The sequence below is a fragment of the Castor canadensis genome, chromosome 6, assembly GCF_047511655.1.
Source record: "Castor canadensis chromosome 6, mCasCan1.hap1v2, whole genome shotgun sequence".
NCBI classification, from domain to species: Eukaryota; Metazoa; Chordata; class Mammalia; order Rodentia; family Castoridae; genus Castor; species Castor canadensis.
Window position 1 is genome coordinate 116657175 of NC_133391.1, and position 24433 is coordinate 116681607.

The 24433-nt window shown below is 37.9% G+C and overlaps 1 protein-coding gene across 3 annotated transcripts; it reads right to left on the reverse strand.

The window, feature by feature from the left end:
- Nucleotides 1-1460: 1460 nt before the first annotated feature.
- On the reverse strand, nt 1461-24219 carry Hmgcr (3-hydroxy-3-methylglutaryl-CoA reductase). Of its 3 annotated transcripts, none has more exons than XM_074077268.1 (20): nt 23783-24210; nt 18651-18838; nt 18080-18191; nt 17706-17793; nt 15999-16083; nt 14742-14847; nt 13105-13211; nt 12881-12997; nt 12306-12466; nt 11943-12190; nt 11672-11835; nt 7920-8114; nt 7176-7334; nt 6878-7035; nt 6155-6260; nt 4306-4476; nt 3836-3976; nt 3597-3755; nt 3037-3191; nt 1461-2895 (listed from the first exon to the last, which is right to left on the reverse strand). In XM_074077268.1, exons 1-20 carry the CDS (start codon nt 23922-23924, stop codon nt 2841-2843), a joined length of 2817 nt encoding a protein of 938 aa, XP_073933369.1. In that variant the 5' UTR covers nt 23925-24210; the 3' UTR covers nt 1461-2840. The 3 variants fall into 3 exon arrangements, with proteins under 3 accessions (XP_073933369.1, XP_020041283.1, XP_073933370.1); XM_020185694.2 differs by lacking the exon at nt 23783-24210 and adding an exon at nt 23106-23255; XM_074077269.1 differs by lacking the exon at nt 3597-3755 and having other exon boundaries at nt 23783-24219.
- Between the last annotated feature and the right edge of the window lie 214 nt (nt 24220-24433).

Consider the following 24433-nt stretch of genomic DNA (forward strand, 5'->3'; position numbering starts at 1 on the left):
AAAATCTCCCCAATGAATGTAAGCTTTTACCTCAACATCTGGCACACAGTGAGTTTATTGGTGTTTTGTTGTTCTGTGTCCTCATTTGAACTCAGACCTTTCAATGCAGGATATTCCCTTAGGGTTGAAATCTATGCTCTCCCCTAAAAGTAGGAAAGATCCTATTGTTAGGTGTTTGGATCTGCAACATCCCCCAAAGGCCCATGTGTTCAAGGCATGGTTTATGGCAGGAGGAGCTACTGGGAAATGGTAGAAACTTTAAAACATGGGGCCCAGTGGGAGGTCTCATCACTGGGCACGTGCCTTTGAAGGGGTTGTGAGAACCACCTCTCTCTCTTGTGATTCCCAGTCATGAAGTGAACAGGTCTCTCTGTCACCGTGCACTCCCACCATAAGCCCAAAATCTTGGATAAAAACTTCAAAATCTGCAAGCCAAAATAAACCTCTCCTCTTTTTAAGTTGACTTACCTCAGTCCTGTCACATGGATCTCATTGCTTACCTAATCACTCAAGCAGAAGAAAGTTTTGAAAGTCCTTTACTGTCTTCTGTCTAACTTGCTCCATTCAGGACAGAATTGGCCATACAGGTGGTCACAGGTCATTGAGAATAAAAATTCAAACTAAAGCTCTAGTAGCTTCTTAATGGTTCATGCACACCTTTTCACGTCTAACAACAAAAGTGAAATCAAATTATAAACAAACAGAACTTGGCATTTCTAAAAAAGCCAACCACAGCTTTATGAAACTGTAGAAATTCCCATCTGATAGAGCTTAAATGCACACTTGAAAAGACCATTTACTTTTGGCTACCCAATCTTTATTTCCTCCCACTCTTAATTAACCCTCCCAAACTTCATATCCAAAAGTAGACTGGTGGAGATTACAGGTCTGAACTAATCAATCCCTCTAAGTATAAGAAAGATCAGTTCAAAGCACATATAACACTGAACTGTTGTAGAGTTGGAGAACAATGGGAAAATGATCATGTGACCCCCTAAGAGGACTTATAAATTACCATTCTGCCAGACTTTGCAAACTTTCAGGCCTCAGGTTTAGGGTTAATCCAAACAAAAAAGGCTACTGCTTACACTTTTATCAGTATTAACTTCCTTTTCATAATTTACTGGAACTGGAAAAAAGTACTCTATAACAAAATGTATACAATTTAGCAATTGTACAAAACATTAATTTAGCAAGGTGATATTGGTTACAGTCACCAAAATGAACACTCAACATACTTCTTCTCACTGCCACTTCCATGAAAAGCTCATATAAATAAGTCACTGGCTGAAAAGTCACACAGGAGCAATTTAACAACAGAAAAGGCCAGTCTTCCACAATAATACTGCAGACACAATCACTAAAGCTCTCCATGCTGCCACGGCATTACTGGAATGTTTTTCAGAGTCCATCTTCTACATGAGACATCAGCTTTCCAAGACCAACACTTGAAGCATTAATGTAATACAAAATAAGGAGTTCTTTATTATTTATACAAAACTTGTACATTTAAAAAAAATTAAGATTCAACAACTCTGCTGACCCCCTGAGGAAGCTAAGAGCTTTTATGGGTCCACCCAAGAGCCCTGTGTGAATGATTCAGTCACCAACCTCCTGGCCACAGGAACAAGGCAAGGCACCCAGCTCCAGGGCCATTCACGTGGTTCCATCATTGACTCCGTAAGCTGAATTTCCCTTCATTAGGCTTGGCAAGCAAGCCAGGGTTTCCTAGACAACATTAAACACATCATCTTCTCTGGCCCAAGGAGAGTGTTTTATCAGTATACAAGTTGATTTTTCTTTATTTCTTAAACACTTTCAATAAACTCCTAGCGTAAGACACTTATTACAACATACACAGATCTGATGTACTTTTGTACAAAAAAAAATTAAATTTTTCAGCTAAATAAATTTAAATGTCTTTAGGAAAATCAAAACTGGCTTAGAGAAATGGTAGTTTTCTTTCAAAAGTGTGTTTACACATTGTAAGTTCTGAGTGGGGTCACAGACTTGCGCAGACTTGACAGTCACCCTCACCTATTTAACATTAAGAGCTCTGCTGTCTTTAGCAACAAGCATAAAACTTCGTTTCTTAAATCAAATGTTGAAAGACAGGCCATAGCCAATTGAGACAAACATTTGTATTTAGAACAAACAGCTCACAGAGGTAAAGGAAGTGATCTGTTTTCTTGATTGAGAACTATTTAGCACTGCTTAGCACATTATTCTGTAGTTTGAGAAAAAAAGGAATTTTTCCCTTGAAGAAGCAGGTCCCCTTCTGAAGAATAATGTTGGTTACTCTCCCCAAAATCAAAATAGACCAGCACCAAATGAATTATTAGTTTACAAAAAATAAACTTAGCTCTTACATCCTAAAGTTCTACAATTCAGACGAAATAAATTAACTATAAAGTCAGAAGTTTTGTCAACTACAGTATAATTTAAAACCCATTTCAACCCACTGGGGGTGGAGGGAAGGCCAGTGCCCCTGGCCACCATAGGCTTCATCATCTCAGCAAAGGGAAACACCTTCCTCCAGCTTGAATTGGCTTCAGAAATGAGCTGCAGATTACCATCTGGGATGCTCTGAAGTATCGCATCCATGTTGAGATCTTTCCAAAGAGCACAGCATGTAAAGCACTAAGCTGTTTTCGGACCTGAGAAGTCTGCACAGAAAGGACCTTGAACCTCTCTGAAAGAGCCACACCCCCAGCAGTCATCTCACTGATCACGTCTATTCATCTTCCATAAGACACTGCATCGACAGTTTTAATTCACAGATTTTATGTTAGTCCTTTAGAACCCAATGCCCGTGTTTCAGTTCAGAACTGTCGTGCTATTCAAGCTGCCTTCTTGGTGCAAGTTCCTTGGAGGTCTTGTAAATTTATCTTTGACCTATGGTAGGAAAAAATGTACATATAAGAAAATGTCAGGAATATAAACTTTTCATTTGGACTACTCTAGCTGAGTATTGTTTTATACTACATTTCTTTAAAAGTATAAGGAACACGAGTTAAAGATATCTTTAAGTCCTACCTGTTATGAATCATGTGACTTCTGACAAGATGTCCTGCTGCTAATGCTGCCATCAGTGACAATTCCCCAGCCATTACTGTCCCACACACAATTCGGGCAAGCTGCCGGGCATTTTCTCCAGGATTGTCTTTGCAAGCTCCTTGAACACCTAGCATCTGTAGCCAGAGAGAGACACAAAACATTGACCCTTAAAGTCACAAACAACAATTACTAAAATCAGAACAACTACAATGGCATCAGAATAAAACTAGACTCCATTGGATTTCCTAAATTTCCAAGATATGACAGCCAGGTCTGACATTTCGTTTACTAGAGTTAGCAGAACCTACATGCTGACTGGCAGTGCGTTTGACTCCCTCTCTTAATCTACTGACTCCATTCATTAAGTAGATGGCTGAATAAGCTATGCTCATTTGGAAACACTGGGTCAGGCTGGTAGGAAACAAGAGCAAAAAGGAGTGACACATAATATCAGGTAGAGTCAGGTAGAGTGGAGTCTCTCCCAGAGAATCAGAGCTAGGCTTGAGGTCACTGGTTTCTGGCCAATGTATCTAGCATACCTGCAGACAGGCTTGCTGAGGTAGAAGGTTGGTCCCACCACCCACAGTTCCTATTTCTATAGATGGCATAGTGCAACTGATATACAAGTCTTCGTTGGTGGGACCGGTGGCTTCCATTAAAGTAATACAGTTTGAACTACTAACATTCTGTGCGGCATCCTAGAAAAAAAAAGAAACATAATATACTTCTTTCACACAGACCAAGATGACAGAATAGAAGTGGCAGCTGGCAAGCTCACCTGTCCGCAGGCAATGTAGATAGCAGTGACAATGTTTGCAGCATGGGCATTGTAGCCTCCTATGCTCCCAGCCATGGCAGAGCCCACCAGATTCTTGTTAATGTTTACGTCAATCATAGCTTCTGTAGTTGTCTTTAACACCTAGAAAACAGTTTTGTACATGTTAATTTTCCCCCAGGACATTCAGGAGATTATGACCCAGATCTGCCTGTCTGTATCTCCAGAAAACAAGAAAACTTAGATGTGGTCCCACGTAAGCCCTGTTCTCCATAAAAAGATTATTGGTAAAATTTGTTCCTGTGAATACCACACACAGATGGGCAAAGTATAATAAAACTTTCATCTTTAAAGGAAAACATAACCCCATAAACTTAATTTTATGAACAATGCTAGTACTCTCTTTTCTCATTTTAATCCAACTAAAAATTACAAAATAAAAGAGAAGACAAAACATTCATCCAGTGACTCACTTCTCTGACAACCTTGGCTGGGATGACAGCTTCACAGACAACAGTCTTTCCTCTTCCTTCGATCCAATTTATGGCAGCAGGCTTCTTGTCAGTACAGTAGTTTCCACTCACTGCAAGAATCTGCATTTCAGGGAAATACTCTTGAAGCTTTGAAAGCGCTTTCTCTGTACCCTGTTAACAACCAAAATAAGTAAAATGCATGAGGTATTTATCTTTATAAGTCACAAGGGTTTATTTTTATCTATGAAATACTTCACAATAACTAGACTTCAGAGAAGTGGAGCACAGTAACTTTTTGGTTGGGAATATATTCTTAATGTGTTTCTTTCTGTGTATGAAAACCAAACTCACTAGTCACTGATGAATAGGATGTAGATAAAACTAAAAATGAGAATGATAAAAATACTCAGTGGGAATATAAAAAAGACTCCTATTTGTATGTCACTGCAGAGTGAGTAACTCAAGCAATAATCAACATGTAAAAAAACTCCCTTTTTTAGCTATTAAACCATTACCTAAAAACCCAAGTTACTACATCTGTAAAGAAAAGTGGGTCATTAAAGCCAATCATCTCAATGCAAAGCCATTGGATTTATATTACATAAAGTATAAATAAGCCTTACAATGACTTACAGTGAAATAAAGTGAATTCAATTAACAACTCACACCTCAACAGCCCAAAACATATTTATTGGCAATTAAAAAATTGTGGTAATACACACATAACATAAAATTGACCACTGTAACCATTTCTAAATGTACAGTGGTAAAGACTTTCAAACTGTTTTGTACAACTAATCTCCAGAACTCTTTTTTATTTTGTAACACTGAAAGTCTACAGCCCATTAAACAACACCATTCTACTCTCAGTCTCCATGAATTTAACTATTCAAACTGCCTCGTAAAAGCGGGTCACACAGCATTTATCTTTTGTCACTGGCTTATTTCACTTAACATAATGTCCTCAGGGTTCACTTGTATTATATCATGTGTAAGAATTTCCACCCTTTTAAAGGCTGAATAATATTCCATGTTATATATACATATTATTTGTCCATGTATTCATCAATGGTTATTTCTACTGTGTACAAATATCTCTTCAAGATCCTGTTTTTGGTTCTTTTACTCATTTTCCTCCCTCTTCCTAAATAGTCCTTATAAATACACAATAAACCTTGAAGCCTGACTAGATGATCTTAACATTTTCATTTATTTCTGGTAAATAACAAATACAAGCAAAATATAATGGAAACCATATACAAACTTCTTAGCAAACAATTAAAATAAGTGGACTATACATATGAACTACATACATTTGACATCTTAAAGTCAAAGTCTTGAAGTCTCTAGAACAGGACAGTTTCAAGGTTTGCTAGACAAAATTACTTTTTGGGCAGGGAGTGGAGGAGTGCTGGGGATTGACCCTGGGGCCTCACGTATTCACTATTTTGCTCTATCACTGAGCTAGACCCCCAGCCTCTTCCCCCATTTGGGGGTTTGGGTTTTTTAGGAGTACAAAGTTCTGAAGTGTTAACTCTTAAGATTCTTCCCGACCCTTCTGAGTAGACAGAAAACATACAATGCTAAGACAAAATTAAACATATCAAATATAAACAGCACCCACTCACCAAATACTTGCTTTATATAACATGAGCTACATCAGTCAATATTTAGCTTACAATAGATTTTTAAGTCAATTAACTCTTTAAGTATATAACATATGTACATGTTATATCATTAAACACAGATGGACACAAACAGCAAGTCTGTTCCTTACCCGCATAACAGTCATTCTTACAAATTCACTATCCATCACGTATCCTTTCAGACATAGCGTAGCCATGCTCACCTTTGAAATCATGTTCATCCCCATGGCATCCCCAGTCCTGGACTGGAAACGGATGTAAAGGTTGCGTCCTGCCATACTCATGTGAAGTTTCTGTAGACGTGCAAATCTGTAAATAAAAGAAGCAATTCTTTTTAAGATGATAGAAGTTTCCTTAAAATCTAGTTCAGTCGCTTAATTTCATGCTTAAAAGAAAGCTCATGAAGTTTACTTCTTTTTTTCTTTAAATAACATATGAATGATACTACTTCGACTGTGTCTCATTCTTAAGACACTTAAGCGAGGATAGGCTATAGACAGTACTTTCTAAACAGATAAACTGAAAAATCCAAATAAAAACAAACATATTAGCTTGAATTACACTGGGGTTATCATCTGTAACAATTATGCTTCTGTATAATTCAACTTACAAATTCAAAATAAACTACTATACTAATACTTTTACCCTACTTAGAAAAGCTTTTTCCAAAAACAATGCTCTGCCAAAGCAAAGTAACAGTCTAATCAAATTTATTAGCATACAACTTTTTTTTGCTGACTTGACTTCTATGGAGGCATTCATTTGAATCAAATCCCCCATACACACACCAGGCAAAAATATTCTATAAGAATAGATTCAAGTGTGATTCTTTTGTTGTCTTCTCTTAAGCAGACAATGTATTAAAATTATGTTTAGCAAATCATTCTGAAATAAACACAAACATAAATATAAACCCACTCACATACCTGCTGGTGCTATCAAAGGCCTCCTTTATCACTGAGAACCCTTCAGGTGTTTCAAGCCAGGCCTTCACTTCTGCAGAGTCACAAGCACGAGGAAGACGCACCACTGGGCCACGAGTCATCCCATCTGCAAGGACTCGGCTGCTGGCACCTCCACCAAGCTACAACAGAGTATTTCAAAAAAAACATTAATCCAGAAAGTACTTCTGCAAAGAGGTGTCCTTGACTGTCCCCACACCTATTCTAGTTAACTTGCCAGGAGCATATTTTAAAACAGGCAAATAAATAAATTCCAACTTACATTTATTGCTCTGCAGCCCCTGTTAGTGCTGGCCACAAGACAACCTTCTGTTGTTGCCATTGGAACCTGAAATTCTTTTCCATCCAAGCACAGAGGACCTGCCACTCCAACAGGGATGGGCATATACCCAATAACATTCTCACAACAAGCTCCCATCACCTAAAAAGTGAAGTCAGGCACCAGGTGAAAATCTTATTGCAAATATACAGTAACTCATCTGAGTCCTGAACATCAATAACTTTCTTCACATTTAATTCTTTAGTATATTTTTCAACTTTTTATTTATTGTTTTTTATTTTTTTTCTTTTTTTTGTGGGACTGGAGTTTGGACTCAGTGCTTTGTACTTGCAAAGCAGGTGCTCTGCGGCTTGAGCCTCACCTCCAACCCATTCTCCTCTAGTAATTTTGGAGATGGGGGTCTCAAGAACAATTTGCCAAGGCTGGCCTTGAACTGCAATCCTCCCAACTCAGCCTCTCAAGTAGCTAGGATTATAGACATAAGCTATGGGTGTCTGACTTTATTCTTTAAAAAGTGTTTAAAGTGCTGAAATTTTCCAGTAATGACCATAAAACCAGGAAAAACATATCTTGAATTTTTATGGCCTATATCATAAGCAGAATATAAAATGACTTTAAAATAATTTATAAAGAAAATGTTACATACATATTCTTAGTTGAGGAAAAACCTCAACTAAAAAAAAAAACCTACAAAGCAAATCTTTTCTAATCAAGAAAATAACATACCAAGGAGTAATTATAATCTCTGTAAGGTAGGTACTGGAGAGAAGAAGGCTCTGGAAGCTTTTTGGAAAGTAACTGTCGGCGAATAGATACACCTCGTTCATGGGTTTCCATCAGAGTTTCCAACTTGTAAGCTGGGATATGCTTAGCATTAACCAGTTGGATGATCTCAGCATCACTAAGGAATTTTGCACCTTTCTAAAGAAATAGAAGATGGGAGGAAGATCAGAGAGGAAGATGACAGAAGACCTGAAGGATGACACTTCACATTACCTTTTTAATAACAATATCCCTACAAAATAAGCAACTCATGTACGATAAGAAAAGTCAATGGAAAATATAAATACCATAGCATTGTAGTTTTTACAGTACAAAAACAGACTTGCATTCATACACAGTAAAAAGCGAGTTCAAGTATACATTAGATGTTACAAGTATTGTCCAAACTTGTCGATTTTTATAAATTTTTTTCTATTTTTAATTTTTGAGCAGGTAATTTATCCACATAGTTAAATATTAGTCTTCCTCCTAACTCTGTATCAATCTGCCCAGATCTTTTCTACCTACATTCAAATGCACTGACAGGTACATATGTATTCTTCCAGAGATGGGTTTTGGTTTTTTTGTTGTTTTTTTCCTAAGACAGGGTCTCACTATGTTATCCAGGCTGGCCTCTAATTCACTATGTGGTTTAGGCTGACCTCAAATTTGAAATCCTGCTGCCTCGGTCTCCTAAGAGTTGGGATTAGATGCATGTACCACCACACCTAGCAGATTTTTTTTTTAAATGCATGAGTGTACATATGTGTAGATTTGAGCATAAATTCATTCGTGTTAGGTCAGAGGGTACATATATATACTTGTAAAATTAATAAATTCATTAATTTTAATAAATACTGCCAAATTGTCTTTTCACTAGCAACATAAGAAAATGTATTTTCCACAATCTCAACAGAATATGTGATTAAATTTTTGGATTACAGCCAATCTAGTGAATAAAAATATCTCAAGTGTAGTTTTGCTTTGCATTTTTTCTTGAAGTAAGATTGATTATAAAAATGAAACAGTTAATCTCATGAATTTGTAGCTCTCTATATATGAGAGAATAGCCTGATAGTCTTAGATATAAACCGCCTGCATTTTCCACAAGTTTACTAGTTGTAGCTTGATTTTCCTTGTGGTGGTGATATACACACACACATACACAATCACCTCCCTCAACAAAACAGGCATATAACCTAACAATATGACCACACAGAAAGAAGGTACCTCAAGGGACAGGAACAAAATGAACCCGAAATTCCCGTGTTCAAAGAATAATGACTAGGTTCAGCTCAAAAGTGTATGATTAGGCTGGGGTAGTAGCTCAATGGTAAAGTGTATGCATGCAAAAATGTATGGTTAAAGAATATAAGTGAAACATATTCAAGTATATGGCATTTTGCCTAACCAAAATACATCTTCGGAGTCTTTGCTCCCATTTCCTATGTAGGGGAACAGGAGATGTTTCTCTCTTTTCCTCTGTCCTCCCCTGCTCCTTTGTCTATACTTTATCCTGTTACACCAATATAAATCCGTGCTAAAACTTTCAAAAAAGAAAATCTTCATGTTAACTACAGGAAAATTCAATAGACTACTTTTATCTTTTAAGTGGAAGCTCCAAACTTCAAACATTCCTATGAAAAAAAAAAAAAAATACAACCATTCATCCTATTAACTTTGCTTAACTCCAAAGTCCTTTAAGTAGAAGACAAAAAAGCCAAACTCTGAAAGATCACAATGTGGAGCTGTGTGTAAAGTGGTCTGTGTTAAGCTTACAAATATTAGTATGTGGCTAGACTGTCTTCAATCCCCTTTTGGACCAGCTTATTTTGAGAGGCACTAAGAAAAACAGCAGGGACCAGAATAGAAGACTTGAGCTCAGTCCAGGTCCCCCTCTCTGCTGCAGGCCTGCCCTCTAGCAAGCTTAGGACCTCATCTGTAAAATAAATTTAAGTGCTCCATGGGTTGGATCAATGGAAAACAACCAATTTTTTTTGCTTGCATCAGTACAATATGCAATATATACATTATACATCATATTTTTGATATATAAACCTTGACCATCAAATAGTATATAGTCCAGCTGAAGAGACGACCTCTCAGGAGAGCTAAACACAAGCACTCTAAGAGAAGTCAATAGTCTCTGGATTTGTAAGGAGGGAGGTGATTTAAATAGAAACAATATCAAGGTAAAAGCAAACTGTTTATAAAACATAACTAAACAAGTAAGACTAAAACTCTCAAGTTTCCAAATTGTGTTCACAGAAAAAAACAAAAATCTGTAAGATCCCACCACCCATACTGTGTTTTGCTAACTTTGTACACAGCAAAACACTGAGGTATGAGTACAAATGTAAAAGCAAACACACTTCCACTTTTATATATATGCACAAAAATTAAGAATTAATTTCAGAAAGATATCTTTCATAATCTCACTTATATGTGTTATCTAACATAGTCAAACTCCTAGAAGCAGAGTGGAATGGTGAGTGCCAGCAACTACCAGGAAGACAAAATGACATACCGGTCCAGATGGTGGAACAAAGTTTCAGTTATGCAGGACAGAACACCTCTGGACATATCATGTCCAGCAATGTGACTACAGATTGACAATGCTATATTGCAGACTAGAAATTTGCTCAGAAGGTAGTTCTTAAATGTTGCTACTAGTTTAGGAGGAAGGAATAACTATGTAAAGTGATGGATATGTTAATTAGCTTGATTGTGGCAATTATTCACAATGTACACATATCAAAACATCAAGTTGTACATCCTGAATATATACAATTTTATTTGTCAATTACATTTTAATGAAGATAGGGGGAGTATATCTTACTAAATGAATGAAAAAAACATTTATTTAAAGAATCAGCCAGCTGGTGGAGTGGCTCAAGTGGTAGAGCACCTGCCTAGCAAGTGTGAAGCACCGAGTACAAACCCCAGTGTTTCAAAAAAAAAAAAAAAAAGTAAGAATCAACCAAAGTAAGCAGCTATAGATGAAACACACTATCTATGTTAAACCATAAATTAACTCATATGACCACACAGGCAGAACATCCTGTTGAAATCTCAGGAAGGAAAGCCAGTTTTCTCAATAGTTTAAACTTACAGTAGGCACCAGGGGCTCTCCCCTGTAATCCTAGCTACACAGGAGACAGAGATCAGGGTCGTGGTTCAAAGCCAGCCCAGGCAAATAGTTTGTGAGACCCTATCTCGAAAAAACCCATATTAAAAAAGGGCTGGTGGAGTGTCTCAAGGTGTAGACCCTAAATTAAAGCCCCAGCATCACAAAAAAAAAAAGAAAAAACAAAACAAAAAAAACCCTTTCTTCTATCTTTGAAGTTCACCTCTGTTTTAAACACTCTCAAGGCCTGAACACCCATGAGAAGAATACAATCACTGATCATCTCTATGATAAACAGTAATGAACTGGAAAGAGTTTTGAGTCTGGAATCAGAAAATCTCAGACCCTATTCCTAATGTTACCATTTCTTCAATGTAATACTTTGGGATATGACTTAAACCTTTTAGCCCTGGGTTTCTCATCTTAAAAATGGAGATAATTCCAAGTACCTCAAAAATTTGTGGAGAATAAACAGTGACTGCAAATCATGATAGTGCCCAGAACTAGTAGATACTAATTTTTCCCTCCTGTAATAAAACAAAACCCCTAAAGAAAAAGTTCAAGCTTGAATGTGTATTATCAATCTCACCTCTGCATTCCCAAGTATCTGCAGGCATTCTTCATTAGGCCGAGGTTCCCTGGGAAGCTCAATTTCAGGTTCCTGTGTAATACTGGGTAAGGAGGAACCACCAACAACAAATGTTGCCCTGCTTGAGGTGTCAGTTTCAGCCACTAATGGTTTTATAACTTCCACTGTTCAAAAGATCAAAAGAAATCTCAAAACACTGAACATTACTCTTAAAATGGATGCAATGATAAATCATCAATGGAAGAACTGAAAGGCAAGACTAAGAAATTACCTTTGCTTTCTTGGTTTATCCCTGCCTCTTCTTCCATTGACTGCAATTTCTGGTTATTTCTGACCAGCATAGGCTCACGTCTACAACAGTTGACTTGGGCTTTCTTTTGGGTCACTAAAGGAGATGTGATAGGGTTCTTTAGTGAAAGTGTAGATTCTGTTTCTGCTTGTTCAAAGAAAATGTACTTGACAGCCAGAAGGAGAGCTAAACTTAAGGTAATCACTTGTTCAATATCCATGCTGATCATTCTAGAAAGAAAGCAAATTAATGTCATTATTCAGAAATACAAAATGCAAAACCTAAACTTGTAAAGAATAGAGAACTATGATTAATATACAATACAGTAGGTTTCAGTTAACTTACTTGGAGAGATAAAATTGCCAAAGGGAAACACTTGGTTCAATTCTCTTGGACACATTTTCATCAAGACCTAAAGAAACCTTCGAATGTTCTGCTGTACTATTTTGAGGAGAAGGATCAGCTATCCAGCGACTATGAGCATGAACAAGAACCAAGCCTAAAGACTGAAATAAAATTTGAAAGTTATATATCCTCTGCTTCTCGATAAGAGTTTAAATTTCTCACCCCTAACAAATGGACAACTAGACACTATGTTCCTTGGCTTCCCCTTACCATGATTAAAAAAGCCCCCATGCTTGTTATGTGACTAACAAAAGGAGTGGCCCCATTACTACTTAAACATCCCAAACAGGTTTTCAGAGAGATGGAAGAACTTGAAAAATCTATCTAGGGGAAAGAAACTAAAAAAGACTAGAAGCCTCAAAGAATAAGTTAAGAAAAAAGGGATTAAGACAGTGGAATATCATTGAAGGAGCCAAAAATTATAGAAACAGGAAGTAAAAATACCAAACAAATTACAAGAAAGGGATGACACTGGAATTTAGGATACTGAAGGGAAAAGAAAACTGTATCATTACCATAATCATCTTGACCCTCTGCGTTACAGGATTTGGTTTATTTTCTTCTTCTTCTAAAACTCGGGCAAAATGACTGAGCTGCCAAATTGGACGACCTTCACGGCTTTCCCGAGAAAGCTACAAAGCAAGTCCACATTGTGTTAGGAGGACTAATTTTGTGTAGGTTAACTGTTATCATGAGAAATGTTACTTTTCCGCTAGTGCCACAGTTAAGAATTGCTTACCTCTAATACCAAGGACACGCATGCTGGGAAAAAAGTCATAAACACGAAGTAGTTGGCAAGAACTGACATGCAGCCAAAGCAGCACATGATCTCAAGCTGGCGCACCCCTGGATGGAGGGAAATGAAATGTGTAACTAGTGAGACGTGCGCACTTCTGATGCTATGAATCAAGGACTCTTCCTATAGATACAAAATGCATGCGAATATTACCACGTTGAGTTCTCTGCCATCTACTGGAAATGCAATCAGCAACTTAACATATAACTATAGAACTCAGAGACCTTGTCTTTTTTCCCATATCCCCAGCATCACAATACCATGCATGATAATACTGCTTAAAACACATTTGATAACCAAATGTGTCTCCAGTTCTCTTATCAAATGGTGGCACCTTATTTTTAGAAAAAAATAAAGAGGACAAGCTGGACACTGGTGGCTCACACCTGTAATCCTAGCTGCTCAGGAGGCAGAGATCAGAAGGATCACAGTTCAAGGCCAGCCCAGAAAATAGTTCAAGAGACCCTATCTTGAAAATACCCAACACAAAAAAGGGCTGGTGGAGTGGCTCAGGCACTCTGCCTACCTAGCAAGTGTGAGTTAATCCCCAGTACCAAAAAAAAAGAATACAGAGAACAGCTACTTTAATGTAGGACCTCCATCCCTCCAATTGATACAATTGATCTAATCTCCTTTATAATCACAAAAACAACACTATGTATTTAATATACCACCTAGTTGGAAACACAGCAACTACACCCTTAAAAATAACACAATTTCCTTCTGAAAGAATAAACTCCCTTATTGAAAGGTGTATGGCACCAGGAAATATACTAGCACAGTAGCTAGATAAGTATGGTCTTTGGTGGGGGAAGGTAGTATACACCTGCAATCCTAGCACTCAGGAGGCTGAGGCAAGAGTTCCAGGCCAGCCTGGGCTACGAAGAGAGATCCTGTTTCAAACAAACAAACAAAAAAACACAAATAAGCAAGGTCTTCATTAAAAAGCCATAAAACCTAGTCCTATTGGTTAAGAAACCTCCACAGTAGCAAGATATATTCATTCTGACAAATTTCCATGCCAGGCCATAATTTTTATCATATATGGAGTGCTCTGCTTGGTATTTAGTATCTAATTCTCTACTATACAATTAAGGATAAGGGAACGTGCTGATGCTAATACCAGGTACTTACTAAGATGTCCTGTTTACTAGCTGATTAAATCGTCCTAACCACCTTATTAGGTGGATCTAACACAGATCTGTCCAATGCCTGACTCTCCCACTGTCTCCTACATGACAATTAAAACACAAGGAACTAAGACACTAACTTAGTCTGGGGAACACTAAGGATTGAAAGGTGCTTTCCAGACCAACCTTGGAACACAAAGATCTTGATTAAAAACTAGCAACAAAAACCAACACTACAGATTAGAACACAGAAAGAGAAGATGGCAAGAGTGAAAAACACACAGGTAACCTACTACTACATTTTCACCAAGATCAGATATAACCACACACTAACATAACTGAAAATTCTTAAGAGCAGAATTTACAAATAAATAATGTAAATCAAAAATATTCTTTTTTCCTTTTTAGTGACATAGTTAATTTTAAGTGTATTAGAAATTGTTTACAAACCTGACATAGTACCAACACCAATCACAAGACATTCAACAAGAGCATCAAGGGTGAATGTGGGACCTAAAATTGCCATTCCACGAGCAATGTTTTCCCTTACTTCATCCTAAAAAACATACCAAACACATCAATGAGGGTAAAGTACAAAATAACTTTTAAAAATGTTAGACAGCATCCAAGGACTTATACTAAAATTTGATTTATTACCCACAGAGTAAAATATACAATATGATTAAGACTAACATGTTTGAGATACAAAGCACGGTAGTAATATAGAGGATTAAATAAAAAAGGACATATGTAGTACCCTGCTTCCATTACCACTTAAGGACATATTTCTAGGGAATGTTCCTTAAAGGTAGTACATTAATCCTGTCCTTTAAATTGCACATAATTAAATCCTACAACATTTTATATTTTGGCCAACATTGACAGAAGCTCTTAGTTGTAAGTGTTTTATGAAGTCATGTTACTGTTAGTCTCAATTCCTTGTCGGCATGTTCAAATATCATAAACACTCACTGCATACATAATCAGGGCAGAACTATGAGCGATTTTACATTAGAGATACTCTGATGTAAGATTGCTGGAAAAAAAAAGGTTGGGTTTTCAGAAATGACTAATGAACATCAAGACGAAACTTAAAAGGGTGTGGGAGGGTGAATGGGGTGGAAATATTCTGTACTCATGTATGAAAATAGAAAAATGAGACCTGTTGAAACTAGTCTAGGAATGGGGGGAGGGGGTAAAGGAGAATGATGGAGGGAGTGAATCTAAGATATATTGTAAGAACTTTTATAATGTCACAATGTAGCCCCAGTACAACAATATGATAATAAAAAAAGTTAAAAACAAAAAAAAGATGAAACTTAAAATGAGAAATAAAGCCAGTGTTAATTCGAGGAGTTCTCTTCCATTAAATCCTACTCTGCTCTCTCTGTGTTTCTTTAGGTTGACACTTTTCTTTATCCAAAGGTCACTTAAGCATAATTTCTGAAAGCTTTCAAAATGGAAAATGGGGAATATTCAAATTTCTAGTAGCTATAGAATTATTTATATTTGAGTCATTAGATAAATATCACTATTCCTAAGGATTTTATGCAGTCAGTCTTAGGACTTAATAATTAAACTTACAATACAGGGCAGTCCCTCAACCGTAGGCTATGAAGAAACTTTATAAATCCTTTGCATCAACATAAACAAAGTTTAACCAGGAATACTACTCACACTCCTATCTTAGGAATAAGTAACACTTACCTGTGAATTAGAACTTAGGGCAAACTTGGCTAAGGCACTTGCTCTGGAAAGGTCAATCAGAAGTAGGAAAAAGGGCAAAGCTTCACTGAGGGAAAAACAGATGATCAAGTACATTTATTAAGGGAAAAATATGGCTTTTAGAACAAAACGTTTTAAGCGAAAACTCCCCCCAACCCCCGTATTTTGTATGAGCCTTAGGATATGTACCTTTCTGCAGACCAAAAGGTATACTCAATATATGGCATCCTCAAAACTAAACATAACAGTTGCTAAAATTATTTGCTAAAACTATTTTTAATGATAGCTGGGTGTGGTGGTGCATGCCTGTAATCCCAGCTATGTGGGAGACAAAGATAGGAGGATTGTGGTTCAAGGTCAGCTGGGGCAAAAAAGAAAGTTAAGGACACTCTATCTCAAAAAAAGAAGCTGCATGTGGTGATGCAAGCCAGTAATCACAGCTACAGGGAAGCAGAAGTAAAGAGGATCATAGCCTGAGGGGCAAAAGTATGAGACCGTTATCTGAAAAATAACCTAAAAAGCAAAAAGGGCTGGAGGTGTGGCTCAAGTGATATAGAGCTTGCCTAGCAAGTGCAAGACCCTGGATTTAAGCCCCAATGCAGCCAAAAAAAAAAAAAAAAACAGTTTTTAATGACAAAATGTAAATATATTTATAGTGAAACCTTTCAGTGTTTGTTAAACTTCACAGCAAAGTATCATTTTTAACTTAAAAACTCTTTGAATTTGCATTGGTGAAAATGGGTAACTATAAGAATTTTGCTCATTAATCACTACTTGAAAGAAGGATAAACTGAAATTCTGGAGAATAAATTGTTAATAATGGCACCAAAAAAACTTCCACCCCAAAAAGTAGCAGCAAAGCTCTAAAAAAGCAAAGCCACTATCCCACTATTAGGAATGTATCCTAAGTAAATAATTAGGAATATGAATTAAAATTTGGCTACAAAGATATTCATCACACTGTTATTAATGGAGAAAATCAACTTAACAATCTAACACTAGAGGGTTAATAAGCCACATGAGATCCAGAGAGGAGAATAGAATAGAACCATCACTAACAATTTAGCTCAACATTAAAGACATGGAAAGACAATGAACTATCATTAGACATAAATAAATTAGAAAACAAAATATAAGCATAATTCCAGAAAATTTAAGCATAAAATAAATGGAAACGAATGTGTACAAAATGTTACTTAAAATTAGCTAATTGTAAGATTACATGAAAATTTCCCCCCATTTTCTACGCTTTTGAAAATTCATCTATTACCTTTATAGCATACAGAATTAAAGTTCTTAAAAGTATATTTTGAGCTGAGCATAGTAACTCATGCCTGTAATCCAAGCTACTCTAGAGGCAAAGATCAAGAGGATCACCATTCAAGGCAAGCCTGGGCAAAAGTGAGCAAGACCCCCACCCATCTCAACCAATCAGCCAGGTGTGATGATACACACATATGGTCCCAGCTACACAAGAGGCCATAGTTAGGATGACTGTGGTCCAAGTTGGCTCCAGGTAAAAACAAGACCCTATCTAAAAAATAACCTAAAAAGTAAAAGGACTGGAAGTGTGGCTCAAGTGGAACAGCACTTGTCTAGCAAGCATCAAGGCCCCAAGTTCAAACTCTACTACCACCCCAAAAAATGTACTTTGAAAGAATGTAACATACTTAGGCTTTTAATACTTACTTCAAGCCTGTCAATTCTTTATCTAAGAAGTGAATGACAACTGTACTGAATACAAAACTTGAGAAAATTGTGAAGAGGCCAGCAATACCTAAAATGACAAAATTTAACACTGAAAAATCCTTGTTCTTTACTACACACATAGTAACATATAGTTCCATACAATATTCTAAATAAATAATATTTTTCTCCAGATTATTAAGGTCTCAAAGTTTGCAATGTCTGACCCCCAGTAATGAGAATGGAAACCACTGAGTGCATGCAGCACACTTTCAGCAAGACACACATTTCAACACACACATGATTTGAACATTGTCTATTTTCATGAGAAATAAAAAATCTGCCGGCACAAGGAAAGTAAACATATAAATTATTACCCAAAATATACTTTGATCCAAGTTGACGTAAATTCTGGAACTGGAAGTAAATATACAGGATCGCTATGCATCGTGTTATTGTTAGAATTATAATGTCACTGCTTAAAACATCCTATTGGGAGAGACAGAAAAGAAAATTTCAATAGCTTTCCTTTTAAAATAAGCAGTCAAAAATAAGAATTTTTATTTTGCACGTGCCATTGGTTTACATATTATGAGAATCGCATATTACAAATCAAATAAAAATATCAATCATACAAATAAAAAATTAAAGCCAATTTTTAAATAGTTCACTATAGTAACCCAAGTTTTTACATTTTTCACTGGTAGTTACTTATAAGTGATATATTGCTCAAAGTCAATTACACACATTTGTATACAAAGGCAAAGAAAGTATTTCTAATGCTTTCCCATACCATGTAAGTAAATGGAAATTTGAGGTAAGTACATGAAAATTAAAATAATGACTTTAATCATAACCTTTTTTGGTCATAAGTTCTCTAAAAGGTGACATTCTTTAGAAATTTAAAATGTAATTGACTTTAGTCAATCTCAAAATAATTTCACTAACCTCTTCAAATTTTGGGCACTCATAATTCCAACCACAAATCTTGTTGTTACCAGTAAACATGTTCATGGACATCATACAGATGGTCAGTGTCACTGTCCCCACTATGACTTCCCAGGGATGGGAGGCCACAAAGAGGCCATGCATTCGGAAAAGTCTCGACAACATTGCAGCTACAGAATCCTTTGAGCCTGAAAGGAATATCAGGTGTAAACACTTAGTATACAGCTCACTGTACTGTTAGAAAAAAAAATTTAAGTATGATGTAGGGTTTATATACTTTGTATGCAGTGTTCTGTATATAGAACTATTTGATAGTTTGTTCTCATAATTCTGGATAATCATAAGAGTAAATTTAAAGGACTATTATTACTTCCTTACTCAGTAAGTCCTTTACTACTCACTGGCAATCAACTTACAAGAAGTCATTTCTTAAAAACTATATGAATTCAAGTATTTAAGATCTAACCCAATAAATGTGTCAGTCAGTTATTATCTGAGCCAAGGAGGAGAGCAATAGAACTGAAAAAGTCCTGAGAAACAACTATTACATTTCTAATTACTCAGATATAAAATATACAAACACCTTCTTCATCCACATTCTGATTACACAAAAGGTAGATATCAAAGAATCTACTTGTTGAGTGTCCTACAAATCACGTTTAATTTTAAGCTCCTAGGAGCTTTGATACACTTTTAAGGCTATTAAACACATGGAATAATGTCACTTAGCAAAATATTTAATAAACCTCCCTTTTCCGATAGATGTTTCTAACCTGGTAAAAAGGGGTAAGAATTTTGATGTGGCTGCTTTTCTTCTAGCAGAATTGGCACCAATAGGGCTAGAAGACCAGTGGAAAAACATTAGATGTAAAATGCTCATCAACTTTTACAGCTAATCAACACTAGGAGAGAAGCAGAAGAGGACGCTGGAGCATACATCTGTAGCATTCAAAAAGATTCATGGAGTTAATAACTACCATCACTAAATATCCCTGTACTTGCTGGCTAAATAATTTTGATAATCTAATTGTGAAAAAATCTTACATAGCCATTGGTATCTACAGAGGTGCTTTCAAGCTTTATTTCTTCCACTAAAATGAACACCTATGTTAAAGCATATTAATTACCCATAAAAATCAAATGAAAATTTGAAAACTAAGTTCACTGATTGCCATGCTAACAAGAATTAAAGTGAATCTCATTTTTACTGAGAAAATGATTCATGTATTGAAGACAGAAAATAAAAGACAACAAATGAGGTAGAAGACAGCACTGATCTTTATTTAAAGCGCAAAGGGAAAGAAAAAGACATAAGCTTTTAGGGATTAAACCAATTAGCAAGCACCACCTCTCACTGTGGCACTCCTGTTCTCTACATTTCAACCAGGCCAGGCGACAGGCCAGATTAACTGGTTTTCAAACTGTAGGTCACAATCCTTCACTAGATTAATCAGATCATGAAATCATTTTTAGTAAGCACAAACATTTTTAATAAAGTAAAATAGAAAGCAATAATATAAAAGATATCTGTTGGGTAGGACATGTAGTACAGGTAGGTGTTATTTCTCAAATTTTCATTTGCCATGAAACTATACATATGTATGTATTCTGGCTTCCAATATATATAACACGCATTTCCTACTGTGGGTCACAATGTTTGAAGACCAAGTCATTAAAGTATGTAAGTGTGGCATGCACCTGCCTATGTTTATTCATGCTTTTTCAACCTTGCGTCTTGAATTGTATTATTTTACCTTCAGTACCTTGTGCTCATATGTAGTATTGTTCAACAAAACACTTTGTATTTAATAAGCAGAGACTTGGATTTGAAGGCTTCAAACATATCTTAGGGTTGAACCCTACTTAATTACATGCAAAAGCATCATGAGAGGTTAGATATTCGTTGGCTTCTATCATACATTTTCTTATCAAAAACCAAAACTCTACAAACTTGTCTAAGGGATCAACTAACAGCATTCCAGAGAGTAAATTAACTTGTTAAAAAACTATGTCAAAATTATTTCTAATTCCTCACCACACACAAAATTAATTAAAAAATACAAACTATAACCAAAAAAACCCTCCAACTTAGATTCTTCCATAATGAGTCAATATTATTCATCACTATTAAAAATTGACTCATTTAAAATCTGAACTGCTACTAGGAAGCAGTTCAAATTAGATTACAAATTAGTTTAGCATAAACCCACAATTATACATTAGGCATATTATGATTTCCCTCAAATAGATTTCCTGGTGGCATTGTCAATTCTGGAACGTCTTTTTCTCCTACCTATTAGTTATCTTTTCAACACTGAGTAAAAAAATTACACATGACCCTGTGAGCCACCCCAAACAGAACTTAGCAACCTTACCAAGGTGTGTTGACAGTAACCATAAAGAATCTCATTTCTCATGAGCTCCCTCCCCATTTCTCTGTGGTTATGCAAAGCATTTACATGCCATACAATCCAATGTTCCACCTTCATCAGCAATTCCAAGTGGCACTAGCAGGCCATAGTATAGCTCGTACAAGTTCAACAGACAGCATTTACACCATGCTGAAATAATGAGGATAACTTTCACTTAAAGAAAACAAGGGAAATAAGCAACATATGCCTTGCTTATTCAGACTGAAGTATACTGCAAACATTTCACACAGATTCTTTAAAAGTATGGATAATTTAAATTTACTGGAATCCTCAACTCTAATTCAATCTGCTACTGAAACCACCTACCATGGCCAAGTGCAAAAAGGGATGTTTTAGCACTGCTTCTTCCTTCCCATTCAGCATTCACCCTGTGTTACACATTCCAGTATTTGATTATATAGTGTCTTACACAGTTCTCTAATTAATGTGTACATGCTGTCCCTGTGAAGGCAAAAAACTGTGCCTTATACCACAGTCACTTTTAATCCCAATAGGACCTAGCATTTTGCTTCTCAACCCACTATCCTACAAAATCATCATCTTGCACTGGAAAACAAAAAAATGGAATTCTATGAGCCAATTCTATTATATGGTAGGTGCTTGTAAGTTACATCTTCTCTCTTCATTCACTTAGAAAGCTAGAGCTCTGAAGTTCTCTGACAAAGTATTAAGTGGAACCACATGAAACTGCTATTTTGTAAGTATAAAATGGTCAATTTTCAAATAGTGGCAATTTCATAAGTATTAACTAAAGTAGAGGCTGATCCTGTAATATGGCTCTTTCCCTGATTCAGAAATTAGACCATAAGAAATTAGTGTGCACACACTTCATCTTGAAATGGTCAGGCCACATACACAACTGTTCATGTTGTAGCATGATCTATACACATTTTTTATCCTTCATATTACTAATTCCCACTTGTCCTTACTGCTAAGTGTATCATGAATTCTAGAAAGACACTACAACAAAGCCGACCTGCAAAATCCAGTCTATCACAAAAGCATATGTAGGCCTTTGCTAGAGTGTCTCTAAATTTAAAAAGAAGCCTTTCACTTCATGGAGAAGAAAATAAATAACGAATACATCAGCTATTATGTGAGATGCTTAAGTTATGTACAATTCTTTTCCTGTGACTCTACAGGAACAAGTCCAGGAAGGCGCATCCTCAAATACTGAAATATTCCATACGACTGCCTAAGATGGAGTACATTAACCTCCTCCTACAGCAGAAATCAGATGTGTCTTTGAAGGTGTGTTTTTTCTAAACCTCAGCCAAATAATTCAGGAAAACCTCTAAGGTTTGAACCATAAGACATCAGCATCAAGGAGACTACGCCCCTTAGGATGAAAAGAAGACAACGACCCCTGAGTCCTCGGGCGAGCCCTACCCTCGGGCTCCGCATCCTCCCGACCCGTTCCCACGGAAATAACCAGACGCATGTACGCGGACCCACGGCTTTGGGTTAAGTCAACGGCATTTACGGAGCTCTTCGCTTTAAAAGTGCGTGAACGCCTGGACCCGGTAGTCGCTTCTCCCGTCAGCTCTGCGACCTGCCAGTCCTGAGGTCCCTCGACCCCCAACATGTCTCCAAACAAGGGGCCTCCGGGATTGGATCGCCCTGCCTGGCACGGGATCGGACTCAATGACCGTGACTGTCTACCTCGGACAGGGCCGGCGAAGGCGGCGACGCCCCGCGGTCTCCATGGTGACCGTAGACCCCAGGAGGCCGAACCTCCTCCCGCCCCTCAGGCCCCGCCCAGCCCCTGGGGTCCCTCGGCAGTGGTGCTGGCCGCCGCCCGGCCCGCTGAGTGTCAAGGACATCTCGCAGTCCCCGCGGGACCCGGCCGCCACGCCACACCCGCAAAGCGTCACGGCACCGTAGCTGCCGCCAGCTCCGCAGGGGCTGCCCGCAGCCACTTCCCGGAACAGAGCGAAAGTCAAGAACCACCACTAATAAGGTCCCAAGCCCGCTCCCACCCCATTCAGCCCACTCTCCCTTCCTTGACCAGCTCCTGCCTCACCTCTGAATCTCACTAGAGGCCGACGAACCCAGGCGCAGGTGCTCCGCCCGTCTCCCGTCAACGGAGACGCGGTGCGGAAGGAAATCTGGCCTTACGCACGCTCGGAACTAACGAGCCCGCAGCCAGTAAGAAAGGATCGTCCGATCGCCTAGCCAATCATCTGGGGACTCCTCGGCCTGACGGCCGACGTCACGAACGGTCGCCTTAACAACCGCCCACAGCTCTCACCCGGGCGGAGAACGGGCACCGCACCATCTCTCACCACGGCCAGGCCAACCAATAGCAAGTCGAGTCTCAGCTCTCGGGCCTGCCCATTGGTCCGAGAGCCATGGGGGCGCAAGCGTGGTAGCCGCCTAGGCGAAGGCGATAGGGGATCTAGCGGGTGGAGCGTCAGGCAACCCCTGGACCCGACCCCGGGTGGTCTCGCCCGTGAAAGGACTGTGAGAGGCAGTGGTTTGAAACACAGCTGCCGCATGGGGATGAACGCAGGGTCAGGTTGAGATAGCTTAGTTGGTGGAGAGACATTGAGGAGGATGGGGAGGGGCAAGATAGAGGTGGCTCTGAATACAAGGAGTAATATAAGGAAAGAAAATATAGAAAGAATGTAAGAAAGGGAGGAATGCAGCAAGGTGCAACCCAAACCTCAAGTCAATCCGAACCACCTCTCTGTGACTTACCCATAGTGTAAATGGCTCCGGCTTTCTGTGTCGCTCTTCTGTGCAGGGACCTGTTAAACATGTTGATTCTTTCTGAAATCTGCCTTTCCTGTGTCTTCTCTTGAGTTGCTTCTGTGCTCTGCCTGGTGCAGGCCTTTATCATACCTTACCTAAAACAGTGTAGCCTCTCCCAACTGGTCTTTCCACCTTAGACTTGCACCTTCCAATGCATCTTGCACTGCTGCCGCAGCAATCTTCCTCTTATGCCATAGACCTGCCCTCAGATCATCAGGAGGTTCTCATGTCTACTGGATTAGAGAACCTGACACTACCAATATGGCTCCACCCCACATGTCTTGTATATATCTCTCACTATTTCCCTGTGCGAGTCCTACATTTCAGCCTACTCTAGTTACTCTAACTGGTCCTTCATTCGCATTCAATAGCTTTTTATATATAGTCTGTTAATTTAACCCCATTTACCATTTTAAAGATGAAATCCTATTTATATGCCACCTCCTTTCCTGATTCCCTCAAATATGTCATCTCTCCCTACTTTGAGCACCAGAACTTCTCCATAGTGTTCTGTGACTTGTCTCATCTTATGTGGAAGTTTTTTTTTTTTTTTTCTTTCTGTTAGGTCCCTGGCATTCTTGGGGCGGGTGGAAGGTC